The sequence below is a fragment of the Triticum aestivum genome, chromosome 7D (genome assembly GCF_018294505.1).
Source record: "Triticum aestivum cultivar Chinese Spring chromosome 7D, IWGSC CS RefSeq v2.1, whole genome shotgun sequence".
NCBI lineage: Eukaryota > Viridiplantae > Streptophyta > Magnoliopsida > Poales > Poaceae > Triticum > Triticum aestivum.
The window spans coordinates 384,428,213-384,441,059 of NC_057814.1; the positions used below are offsets into that span (position 1 = coordinate 384,428,213).

A 12,847-nucleotide genomic window follows, 5' to 3' on the forward strand; every position below is an offset into this window, starting at 1 on the left:
GTGTGCAGAACTCGGAGGTGCCGTACGTTCGGTGCTTGATCGGTCAGAACGAGAAGAAGTTCGACTACATCAACCACGTTGTCAAATGCTTCCGCTTCCGGTCTACGTGGGTACGTGGACACACTCCCCCCTCTCGTTGTTATGCATCTCCTAGATAAATCTTGCGTGAGCGTATATATTTTTTTTAAATTGCATGCTACGTTCCCAACAATGGTTGCTGAGGTGGCATGGTTCCATGAATAGATGAGTACACAAATTATAACCTATGACCACATGCATGATTTGATGATGTAGCATAGTTGCATGAAGAGAAAAAATAGATAGTGGATTGCAACTATATTTAAAATTGAAGATGTAGTAGGAGGCCCAGCCAATGAATGGACTAGCAAGTAGGGCCGAAGCCCAACCGATCTTCACCGGAGAGGACAAAGCCCAAAGGGAGTGCGTGTGCGTGCGCTCCTCTCAGCAGGCGGCGGCGGCGGCAGCAGCGAGCAAGCGAGCGGCAAATCGCCGGCGGCGAGGGCGCGCGACCGAGGCGTCTTGAGCCCCCGCCATCCGGGTTCGTTCAACCAGAGGTACTCTCTGCTCATACCCCGCTTCCCGCTACTGGATCCATCATCCTGCTCTCAGCTCTGGTGATGGGGTTATCTACTTCATCCAGTCCATTGTATCGCGGGGCACAATTTTCTTGTTCTTTCGCCTCGTCTTCTGATAAGGTTTTCACCAATTCTATTAAAGCTTTATGCCATTGAGGAACACAGTTGTCTCTTGTCAGTATTTGCCCTAAGTTCGTGACCAAATTTGTTGGATGCTTCCATCGCATTTCTTGTCTAGCCAACACGAATGGAGTAGTACTTTACTGTATGTAGGTTGCTGTATTTTTGGCTGCAGGCCCTCACACACCACCTGCTCGACCGACTTCCAAAGATAGGGATGATCAAGTCCAAGAGCGAGAGGCATGGCAGCACCGGTGACAGGATCAGCGCCCTCCCCGACGACCTGCTCCACCACGTCATGTCCTTCCTGACGCCGTGGGAGATTGTTCAGACATGCTTGCTCTCAAGGCGGTGGCGAAATGTCTGGGTATCTGCAAGGTGCCTCAGCATCGACTCGGACCAGTTCAGCACCTTGAGGCAGCTCAAGAAGTTTCTTGACAATTTGCTTTTGGACCGCGGGTACACAGCGCTCCACACGTTCTGGCTCCGCATCAACTTTGGCATATTTTATCCCGATTCTATAGATGATTATTGTCAAATCCGTCCGTGGGTCTGCCATGCCCTTAGGAGCAACGTCCAGGTTTTAGGTATAGTCCACCATGGAGAAATTCTTACCATTGGAAATGCCTTCACCTCGTCGTATCTCAAGAGGTTACACCTACGCAATTTTGACGTTGATGACTGGTTTGTCGAGAAGCTGTTTTCTGGATGCCCTAACTTGGAAGAGTTAGAGCTGATATGCTGTTTTGTTAACATCATCAAGTTTTCCTCTACCAAACTTCAGAGATTGACTGTTACCACTACTGATGATCGTTCAATATCTTGCTTGGGCTTTGAAGATATGGTAATAGATATGCCAAAGTTAGTTTCCTTAGACATAAAGGAGGTTCCTGATAGAAATCTGTATTTCGTGGATGTGTCATCGTTGGAAACTGCCTCAGTTTGCATTGATGAATCCTCTTTCGCAAGTTCTCAAGTCGACTGCAATGTTCTCAGTGCTCTTTCAAACGTCACCAGCTTGAGGTCGCTGTCTCTAACTGTCCGTCACAACGTATGCTTCCTGCGCTGGATTTTACATTGACTGATATTTTCAGTTTAGGCATATTTTACATTTTGGGTGTTTTGGCAGGTGGCAATAAAGGTATTGGAAAGGGATGTGCTAAGGTGTGCTACATTCAACAGCCTGACAACTCTATCGCTTGGTGAATGGTGCTTGGGCTCTGGCTGCAGTTCGTTACTTCACTTGCTTCAACGATCGCCTAAAATACAGAAACTTATCCTGCATCTTACAGATGTGAGTTCTCCGTTTTCCGATTTAGATCATTGTTTTTTGCAGATGAAGCTAATGCACAAGTTTTTCTTGTCAGGTTGGTGCTTCTCAGTGTGATCACCCTGAGCAACATGCTGTCGTAGTAGGAGATCCAACCTGCAGTGAAACACAAAGACCATTCAATTGTGAGAATCTTAAGAAAATCGAAATCAACTGCCCACTAGGTGATAAGAGAATCCACGTCATTGTGAGGATCTTGTATGAGAACATTAACTCTCCGACAGAAATTAATATCATGAGCCATTAGCTATTTATAAGGGTCAGCATGTACGGTACGTTTTCTAAAGCCCAACTAGCAACTATGCCAGTAATATATTGATTTCTTTGCATGCTTTTACAATTGGACCAATAACACCATTTCCACTTCTTGTAGCTGATACTGGATTTTCATGGCGGTGGTTATCAGACTATGGACTAAAAGTGTTCCTGATTCCTGTAGGACTTCTGCTCCGTTTGTGGCTTGTTTTGTTTAACTGCCACATGCCCACATGTTTGTGCTTGCTGTTATTCTTTAATTAACGACTCCCAAAAATTTATCTTTGACATTTATGGAACATCCCATAACTGTTATGGTAATTGGTTGGAATGTGTTTAATGTAACTCGGTTATCATGTAGTCATGTACACGTCGATTCGAGACGAGGTATTTGAATCTTGTGAATGTGAGAAAAGTCAGTTTATCTTTCTAGTAGGTAGCATGTGAGAGGTCTGTGTTTTAAGACCAACTTGTTCCAGGCGCACCGACCAGAATTTCATTCGTTTGATTTGTTGAATGTTGTTTTGTTCAACTTCATTTGGTTCGATGATTTATCTAGTTGCTGAACAAGCTTTTTTTATAAGTCTGTTTGCGAATAACCTACTTATACGCCTATTGAACAACAGATTGAAGTAGCATCTAACCGCCCGAGGATGGAATTTTGTAGTGCATGCATCCATAATCTACTATCATGGCTGTTTATTTTCTCAAATTGTTTTTCTTGGAATATGAGCTATAATGTAGCTATTATGTAGATCCAACATTAATAAAGTTGCATGAAGGGTGGTAATGTTGTATGAAGGGTGGAAATTGGAATCATTTCAACCATGTTCGGTTCGTTGTGACTTGTGAGAATATGACATGCTCCCATTCTCCTAGATTTGAAAAATCAAATTATCATGTTTAAAAAAAAAATCCAATTTCTTAGATGTTCGCAAGACATGTGTTGACAACCCTTTAAAAAATGCAAATACAAATCCAAATACAGATAGAGAAACGAAAAAGCAAATTCAGCGTGAGTACACTTGTCCTGTGAACATCCACATAAAAAACCAGTAAATGTTGAAACATGTAAAATTTATTTTTAAAATGTGGGAGAATGGGAACTTGTAACAAGTGGGAGCATTGCATATCTTCCCTCTGTTCATTTCCACACTCTATCGCACTTGCCAAGCGTGGGCCTCGACAACCTTGCTTGGCAGGGTGGTGTCAGCCAGTCCCCCGGCAAGGCACACACACTTGCCCCTTTTGAGGTGTCATGCGGATGTTCGTCAAGATCCAAGGTGGAGATAACCACTCTCATCAAGGAAAGTTGTCACCTCTCTGCTCGCAAGTAGCTTAAGGACGGCAGCACCCTTGCTGATTATAACATCCAGAAGGAGTCCATACCTCACTTTCCCTCCTGGAGAAGTGGTGGTATGCAGATCTTTGTCAACAAAACATCAAGATGCAAATCTTTGTAAAGACACCCACTGACAAAACCATCACACTTCAGGAGGAGACCTCTGACACGATTGAGAATGTCAAGGCCAAGATTACCCTAGAACGGAGTTGCTTCCCGACAATGGTTCATCAAAAGATTGAGCCCCTGTCTTCAAAAGATTCCCTCCCGTCGCCTTGAAGTGGGGGGAGGGGGGTCGCACTCTAAGTGCAGAACCTTCGTCCCAGATTATCCTGTTTGTGAAGTGGCACCTCAGACTTGTGTATTGGATATTAAAATATCACATCACCTTTTCATTGTTGAAAATATGCCCTAGAAGAAATAATATTGTATTATTATAGTTTCATATTCATAATTAAGAGTCTATATTCTATGCTATAACTGCTATGATCCTGGAATATGAGGTTCAGTGGAAAACTCATATGCACGTGTGGAATGATAAACAATAAAATTAGGTTCCTAGTCTTGCCTCTAAGACTGGCTCAAGTGTTATTGGTGATCATGTTTTCCGAATCATAGGATATCGTTAAGTGTAATGATAGTCCTAAAACAATATTGAGAGTATGACGTTAGAAGAACGATCATATTGAATTGACCCAAACTTGTTTGTTATACTTCGATATAATATCGTCTGATATCAATTGTTATAATGCAGAGTGTTAACGTGTGATTTAGTTTCTTAGACCATGAGAGTATCGTAGTCACTTCTTACCGTATGATGCACTTTGGGGTTGCTCAAACATCATCTGTAACACAGTGATCAGAACGACAACTTACAGGTTCATCGGGAAGTTTGACAAGGGAGTAGATAGCTCGAGAGTGGAATTTGCTCCCCCGATGATGGAGAGATATTCTTAGAGCCCTCTCGGTGTGAGGGCATCCATCATCGTCTGGCCAGACATAGGTGATTATGTCACGGGGATGCCGGAACATGTCAACGAGAAAGAACAACAAAACCAGTAATGAGGAGACCGGTATAGTGAGCATGTGTATGACTCAAGATGATATCACACCTCCTCTAGCCCTGTCTAGTTCTAGTTCTAACTGGTCCTAGTTAATCTAATTAGAGGTAGACCTAGATCCTCTCATCCTCATAATTAGAAGCCAGTGTGGTTCTAATCTCCTCCCTCTAATTCTCCGGCTACGATTAGCTCTGGACGGCGAAGCGCGGTCCGATCGTGAAGACCGTACGCTTGTAACTCGTAGAGAGGTCGTGCTTTCGGCCATTCGTTCGAGGGGCTGTTCGTGGGTGGTTCGCGGGATCATTCATCTACGTTTCGAGGGACTCCAAGTATGATCTACACCGACTCGTCTTCTTTCGCTGCAACTCGGAGTCAGTAACGGTCATATCCAAATCGTTAATGCATCTTCATATTGTTCCTGGGTGATCATAGGGCATTTTTTGTTTTCCACTACGTTTCCCAACATTCATACATATATTAGGGCCACATGCAGGAGGGGGGTGTTCTGACCCTCCATCGCATGATTTCCGATGATGCGCCGATTTGTGTGGCCCGCTTGGCCTACGCATTTGATCGGCCTCGAGAGGGGGTAGACCATGGTGAATTCCTCTTGGTTTGTGTTAGGGTAGGTCACAGTGACTTGACAAGCCAAGACTGAGCACATGCCTTCACAAATTTCCTCTCGTTGCCTCAAAGTGGGGGTGCCGCACTCTAAGTGCAGAACTTTCGTGCCAGACTATACTGTTTGTGAAGCATGTGCCACATCAAAGTTGTGTATTGTATATTTAAACATCACACCACCCATTCATACATATATTAGGGCCACATATAGGTCGGGGAGCTGTTCCGACCCTCCCTCGTAGTGACGATGCGCCGAGCATGGGACCCGTTTGGTTTACGCCTTTGACCGACCTCGAGAGGGGGTAGAACATTATGACTTTCTCTTGGGTAGTGTTAGGGTAGGTCATAATAACATGTAAAACCCAGATTGAGCACCTATCTTCGCATGCGCCTTGAAATGGGGGGTGTCGCACCCTAAGTGCAGAACCTTTGAGCTGGATTGTCCTGTTTGTGAAGAAAGTGCCACGTCATACTTGTGTATTGGATATTTAAGCATCAAATTACCATTTCATACATTTATTAGGGCCACATGCAGGTGGGGGAGGTGTTCTGACCCTCCGTCGCATGGTTTCCGATGATGCACTGATCCATAGGGCCAGCTTGGCTTACGCCTTTGACTGACCTCGAGAGGGGTTAGACCATGCTGACTTCCTCTTGGTTTGTGTTAGGCTAGATAATACTGACATTTCAAACCAAGATTAAGCACCTGTTTCACAAGACTCCCTTCCACGGCCTCGAGTGGGGGTGTCGCACTCTAAGTGCAGAACCTTCGTGTTCGACTATCCTAGTTGTGAAGCAAGTGCCACATCAAAGTTGTGAATTGGGTATTTAAACATCACACCGCCCTTTCATACATATATTAGGGCCATATGCATGTGGGGGGAGTTGTTCAGACCCTCCCTCGCGTGGTTTTCGACAATGTCGACGATCCATAGGGCCTACTTAGTCTACACCTTTGATCGACCTCGAGATGGGGTAGACCATGGTGTTGGGAAACATAGTAGAAAACAAAACAAAAAATGCCCTACGATCACCCAGGAACAGTATAAAGATGCATATAAGGTTTGGATCAACGATCGTGTTGACATCAAATTTTGGCACGGAAGAAAACATTGTTAAGATGGCCTCAAATGAAGAAGTTCTCTACATGATGAAGTTTCGTATTATCGACATGAACATCTTTGAAGTATGGGTCATCACCATCCGATCTCATCTCGAGGGCCGAAGTTGTGCTCGAAGTACTAAGATTTTATATGCATAGTACTCTTCGGACGATTACGCCTCCAAGACGGCCTTCTATGAGAAACTGTTCTATACGGATTGTCTTCGCCTTGTCGAAATGGTCAATTCTGATATAAAAATTGTCTTAATTTGATGTCACATGGAAAAGTTAGAGCCATTCGAATGCGACCCTACCACGAGCCAAAAGGTGGCGCGACCCATCAGACACCCATATAGCTGATGTCTGATGGGTAGCGCCACTGATTGCCTGTTTTGCACGAGCGATTCGGCCCTGAAGATGGCCTTGAATCAAAAAAAAGTTCAACATGAAAGTTGTTTGCCTCGTTGAAAATGTTAAATTTGCTTTTGGTATCATCTTCATCCGAGGTCGTTTGTGCCCGTAGGATCAAAAAACCGAACGGCTATCTCAGACTTACCTAAATCCAAGTTCGGTTGATTTTGGAAGGATTTGGACGAAATTTGGAGTCCTTTTCTTGTGCCAGAAGTCCAACCACCTCATAAATAGATGAGAGATGATGGCTGATTGAACAACACACAATTGAACAAATCAATCTACTACTTTTTTGTGTTCATCTACTTTTATCTCCTACCCTTGTATCTTTCTTCTCGTTCTTCACCGTTCTTCAAGATTGGAGGGCAACAAATCCACGAGGCTCTAGGGACGGTCAAGCTGACCTAGGGCAGCCATAGCCACCGCACTCCCTGACGGGGTCCCTCCCGAGAGTGCGGGGTTTCGGGTCTGCAAAATCACCCGCCGGACAGCTTGCGTACAACGCTTCCAGTCGGGTCTCCTTCGACATGAGCTGCGGTGCATCACCCCCGGCGTCGAGGGTACACTGTGACGTGTTCGTGTGGGAAGAGATCATTACCGACTCCGGAGTGCAGCGAAAGTAGACGAGTCAGTGTAGATCGTACTTGAAGTCCCCCAAACCGTTGATGACGATCCCACGAACCGCTCTCGAACAAAAGAACGAAAGCGCAGCTCGCTATTTGGTTGCAAGCCTACGGACTTCATGATTCGGCAGCGCTCCGCCATCCAGAGCTAATCGTTGCCGGAGAATGAGAGGGAGGATATTAGAACCACACTGGGTTTCTAATTATGAGGATTAGAGGAACTAGTTCTAGCTCTAATTAGTCAACTAGGAGCAACTAGAACTAGAACTAGATGAACTAGAGGAGGCTCCAAAACTTGTGTGTAAATAGGGCCAACACCCCATGTATATATAGGTTAGAGGGGAGAGGAGGGGCAGCCACCAAGGACGGCAAGTCCCTCCTTGGGGTGCCAGCCAAGGGGGGAGGAGTTGGACTCCTCCCCCACTCCAATCCCCCCCCCCCAAGGAAAGGGGGGGGGGCGCCAACTCCACTTGTGCCCTTGTGGCCCAAGTTGCCTTCCACCACTAGGCCATTTAAGGCTCGTTGATATTAAATTAAATATAAAATCCTTCTAATATTTATTAGACTCTCTTATATATAATTTAACATCACCGAAAACATTTTCCACCTATATATATTAATTATCGGTAATACCCGGTATTGCCCGATAAACTCTGAAACCCTTCCGATGACCCCGAAACGCTTCCGGTTCCTCTCAAAACTATTTTGAATATTAATGAAACAGTTCCACAAATAAATCCTCGATAATCTTGTCCTACTAACACTCAAAAATCATGATTACCTTAAGCTTGTGACCCCGTAGGTTCGGTAAATCATAGACATGAACAAAATTCCTTCGTTCAATGACCGATAGCGGAACCATGGACGTCCATATCGCTCCCTATGATTACACATATGATATTTGATTGAGCCTTTAGTTACCATGTGATGTTCCCTTTGCTTCGGGATACTTTACAAAACCCAGGTGCATCGGTATCCTCCTTAGTCATGCACATGCCTACTATAGCATTGATCTCGTTGCCGGTTTTGTTCTTCTTTCTCGTTGTAGTGTTTCTGCATCCCCATGACTTTGTCACCTGTGTCTGGACAGACGATGATGGACGATGTCACACCAAGAGGGCCCAAAAAATATCTCTCCATCATCGGAGGAGCAACTACCCTCGAGCTATCTAGTCCCTTGACAAACTTTCCGATGAACTCGTAAGTTGTTGATACGTCTCCAACGTATCTATAATTTTTATTGTTCCATGCTATTATATTATCAATATTGGATGTTTTATATGCATTATTATGCTATTTTATATCATTTTTGGACTAACCTATTAACCTAGTGCCCAGTGCCAGTTGCTATTTTCCCCCTTGTTTTTGTCTTTACAGAAAATCAATACCAAACGGAGTTCAAATGGAACAAATTTTTTTGATGATTTTTCTTGGACCACAAGACACCCTAGAAGCTTTGGGAGGAGGCCAGAAGGGCCATGAGGCGTCGACAAGCTCAGGGGGTGCAGCCCCAAGTTTGTGGGGGCCCCCATGGTACTTCCAACCCTAATTCTTCTTTTATAAATACCTAAATATTCCCCAAAGACTAGAGGGCACCCCAAAAATACTTTTCCTCCACTGCAAGTTTCTGTCTTCGTGAGATCCCATCTGGGGACCTTTTCCGGTACTCTGTCGGAGGGGGATTTGATCACAGAGGGCTTCTACATCAACCTTGCCGCCCTTCCAACGATGTGTGAGTAGTTTACCACAGACCTACGGGTCTATAGCTAGTAGCTAGATGGCTTCTTCTCTCTCTTTGATCTTAAATACAATGTTCTCCTCGATGTTCTTGGTGATCTATTCGATGTAATCTTCCTTTGCGGTGTGTTTGTTGAGATCCGATGAATTGTGGGTTTAAGATCAGGTTATCTATGAATATTATTTGAGTCTTCTCTGAACTCTTTTATGCATGCTTTATATAGCTTTGTATTTCCCTTCGATCTATTGATTTGGCTTGGCCAACTAGATTGATTTTTCTTGTGATGGGAGAGGTGCTTTGTAATGGGTTCAATCTTGCGGTGCTGAATCCCAGTGACAGAAAAGGGACATGACACGTATTTGTATTGTTTCCATTAAGGATAAGAAGATGGTGTTTGTTCATATTGATTGGATCTATCCCTCTACATCATGTCATCTTGCTTAAGGGATTAGTCCGTTCTTGTTAACTTAATACACTATATGCATGCTGGATTGCGGTTGATATGTGGAGTAATAGTAGTAGATGCAGGCAGGAGTCGGTCTACTTGTCTCGGACGTGATGCATATATACATGATCATTTCCTTGGATATGGTCATAACTATGCGCTTTTCTATCAATTGCTCAACAGTATTGTTTACCCACCGTATGCTTTCTTTCAAGAGAGAAGCCTCTAGTGATATGGCCCCGGGTTTATCTTTTATCATATTATTTTCAGATCTACAAAATCAAAAACACAAAAAAAACCTTGCTATAATTTATTCACTTTTATTTTATTTCACGCTTTTATTCATCTTTTATATCTATCACTATCAGATCGCATCCTTGCAAGTAACCGTGAAGGGATTGACAACCCCTTTATCGCGTTGGGTGGAAGTATTTGTTTTTTTGTGTAGGTACAACTATTGGAGGCTTGTCAGTTCCTCCTATTGGATTGATACCTTGGTTCTTAACTGAGGGAAATACTTATCTCTACTTTATTGCATCACCCTTTCCTCTTCAAGGAAAAAACTAACGCAAGCTCAAGAAGTAGCAGTTGTCGTTATGGTCACCAAGTTACACATGACATTTGAGCAACCACAAAGTCCACCGTACAGTAGGAAGTGACTACAATACTCTCATGGCCTGAGGAACTAAAACACATGTTAACACTTTGTGTTATAACAACTGATTTGACGATATTATCTCAAACTATAACAAACAAGTTTGGGTCGATTCAATATGATAGTTCTTCTAATGTCACACTCTCAATGTTGCTTTAGGACTATCATTACACTTAATGATATCCCAAGATCCGAAAAACATGATCACTAACAACACTTGAGCCAGTCTTAGAGGCAAGACTAGAAACCGATTCTTTAATGTTTATCATTCCACACGTGCATATGAGTTTTCCACTCAATCGTTATTCCAGGATCATAGCAGTTATAACTTGAAATATAAACTATTAACTATTAAATCGGAAATATAATAATACAATATTATTGCCTCTAGGGCATATTTCCAACAGTCTTCCACTTGCACTAGAGTCAATAATCTAGTTAGCACATTTTCTTTAACACCAATGGCAATCTGGTGTTTCTTCATGCTTTGCTTGTGGTATAGCCTTCATCCTATTAGATCTTGACAACTTTAGATCCACATGTATCATTTGCATTTCTATGCATCTATCATGCTTTCACAAGAATTCATAATTTATGCGAAACAGGCTTTGTATATGTTGAATCACTGCTAGGACTTTTGATTCCTCAGATTGAGCTATGGAACCACCATTAAGAACAATGTTCCATTGGCACAATCATTCAGAAACCATACCATGTTCATAAATGAACCTTTGATTCATCACCCTCTATTGTTGCTTCTAAAGAGAGAATATACTCACCCTTCTGCTATAGAATTCACCATAGAAACTTTCTTGGACCAACTCCAACTTATCGTGCCACCATAAACCATTTAATTGAAACCAAAGATTGCTTGGAGCACCGATGAAGATTTTATCGATGTACTACTTACAATGAGTCCGTATTGATGTAACTCCTTACAACAATCTCTTCCTCTTCTTTGTATGCGAGAAACACGTCGTTGGTACTTTAACGACATTTTCACTGTTCTCCTATGGTCAATAATTTGGTCATTCAGGTAACTTTACTCACAACTTACTTGCAGTACTAGACATATCTAGTTGTTTACATACCATGGAACATATTTAACACAAGTGTGATTGAAATCATATATTTTGCTCATCGGTGTTCCAGGATACGAATTCTTGCTTAAAACTCCTTCCATGTGACTTTGACAAGAAACTCTTCTTGTGTATTTCATACTAGTCTGCTTTAGTATTCCGTCAATATGTATTTTAGCTAAGCCCATTTAGACACTACTATCTTCATAGATCATTATGCCTAATACCAGGACCAAATATTTCCTAGGTACTTTACTGGAAAACTATTTTCAATAGAGTCTTAACTCGTGTCAAGCACATAAAGTGTTTAGAAATATTATCATGCTCCCACCTAATTTCTTGTAAATACAAGCATCTTCGCTTTCCTCGATGAAATCAAATTATTTGACCATTTCATCAGTACAAAGATTCCAACTCCACTATGCTTGCTTCAGATCATTATAGGATCTCATGAAGTTTTCACCCTTACTAGCATCCTCTGGATCTACAAAATTACCTTCGACCGTATCAAATATACAACCTTGGTTCTATTTCCATCTCATGGGAATCATTTTGACATCCATCTATTATATCTCATAATTGAAATATTTAGTAATTGTTAGTTTAATTCGAACTTACTTTAAGTATTGTTATGATGAGACAATCTCATCATAGTCAACCCCTTGTTCTAGCCATGAACTATTTGCAACAAGTCAAGCATTATAAAAGAATTTTACCTTTGTCATTTTATAGACCCATTACTATTCTTTAGATTCTAAGTCTTTCAAAGGGTTCATCAGGTACTAAGCTTGAATTATGTGTATGTATACTATCTCAGATTATGTTGGCATATAGCCAAATTCTGGAGTCAGGGCCCATCAATGCTTCTTTCTGTATTATAGGTTCATTGTTTGTTCAACAATATTTTGTCTGCACACCATGAAGGTTTGTATGAATTTTCCCAACCTATATAGTTAAGCTGCAAATCCGACCGAAGTCTCATATCTCATGTAGAGGCTTTTGTAGCAATCGCGGTACGAAATTCTAAAATTACTTCCAGCATTTCTTTTCTTTGACCTGACCACGAAGATTCTGCAATCTCGTCGATTTGCGCTGTCCTCCCACTTACTCTTTTGCAGAAGACATTTTCTTCAAAATTTTCGCACTCCGTGGCAAAACACTTTACCTCGGCGTAGTGATAGAGGAATGCCCATCCATTTGGGATAACATAATAAGTAGCACTTTTTTCAACAAATTTGATGGTGTTCTTTTGGCAAATTGATTAATGTCTTCTTTGATCTCACTACGTCATAAATAGTTTGATTACATCTACTCAAAACATTCTACTCTTAGTAATGCTCTGGGAAGTGTAAGCTCTAAAGTTCTTTTCACAAGCTAATCGGACATTCGCTAAACTTGTAACTCAAATATTTCTTTCTGGAATCCAATTGTGAAACATATTTTTTGTTACAATAAGTTCTACTTCATTC

At 42.2% G+C, this 12,847-nt stretch overlaps 1 protein-coding gene across 1 annotated transcript; it reads left to right on the forward strand.

The window, feature by feature from the left end:
• The first annotated feature begins 392 nt into the window (after positions 1 to 392).
• LOC123169135 (FBD-associated F-box protein At5g18780) lies at positions 393 to 2,733 on the forward strand. Its single transcript, XM_044586987.1, has 5 exons — positions 393 to 575; positions 892 to 1,767; positions 1,846 to 2,010; positions 2,084 to 2,318; positions 2,420 to 2,733. Exons 2-4 carry the CDS (start codon positions 934 to 936, stop codon positions 2,291 to 2,293), a joined length of 1,209 nt encoding a protein of 402 aa, XP_044442922.1. The 5' UTR covers positions 393 to 575; positions 892 to 933; the 3' UTR covers positions 2,294 to 2,318; positions 2,420 to 2,733.
• The last annotated feature ends 10,114 nt before the right edge of the window (positions 2,734 to 12,847 follow it).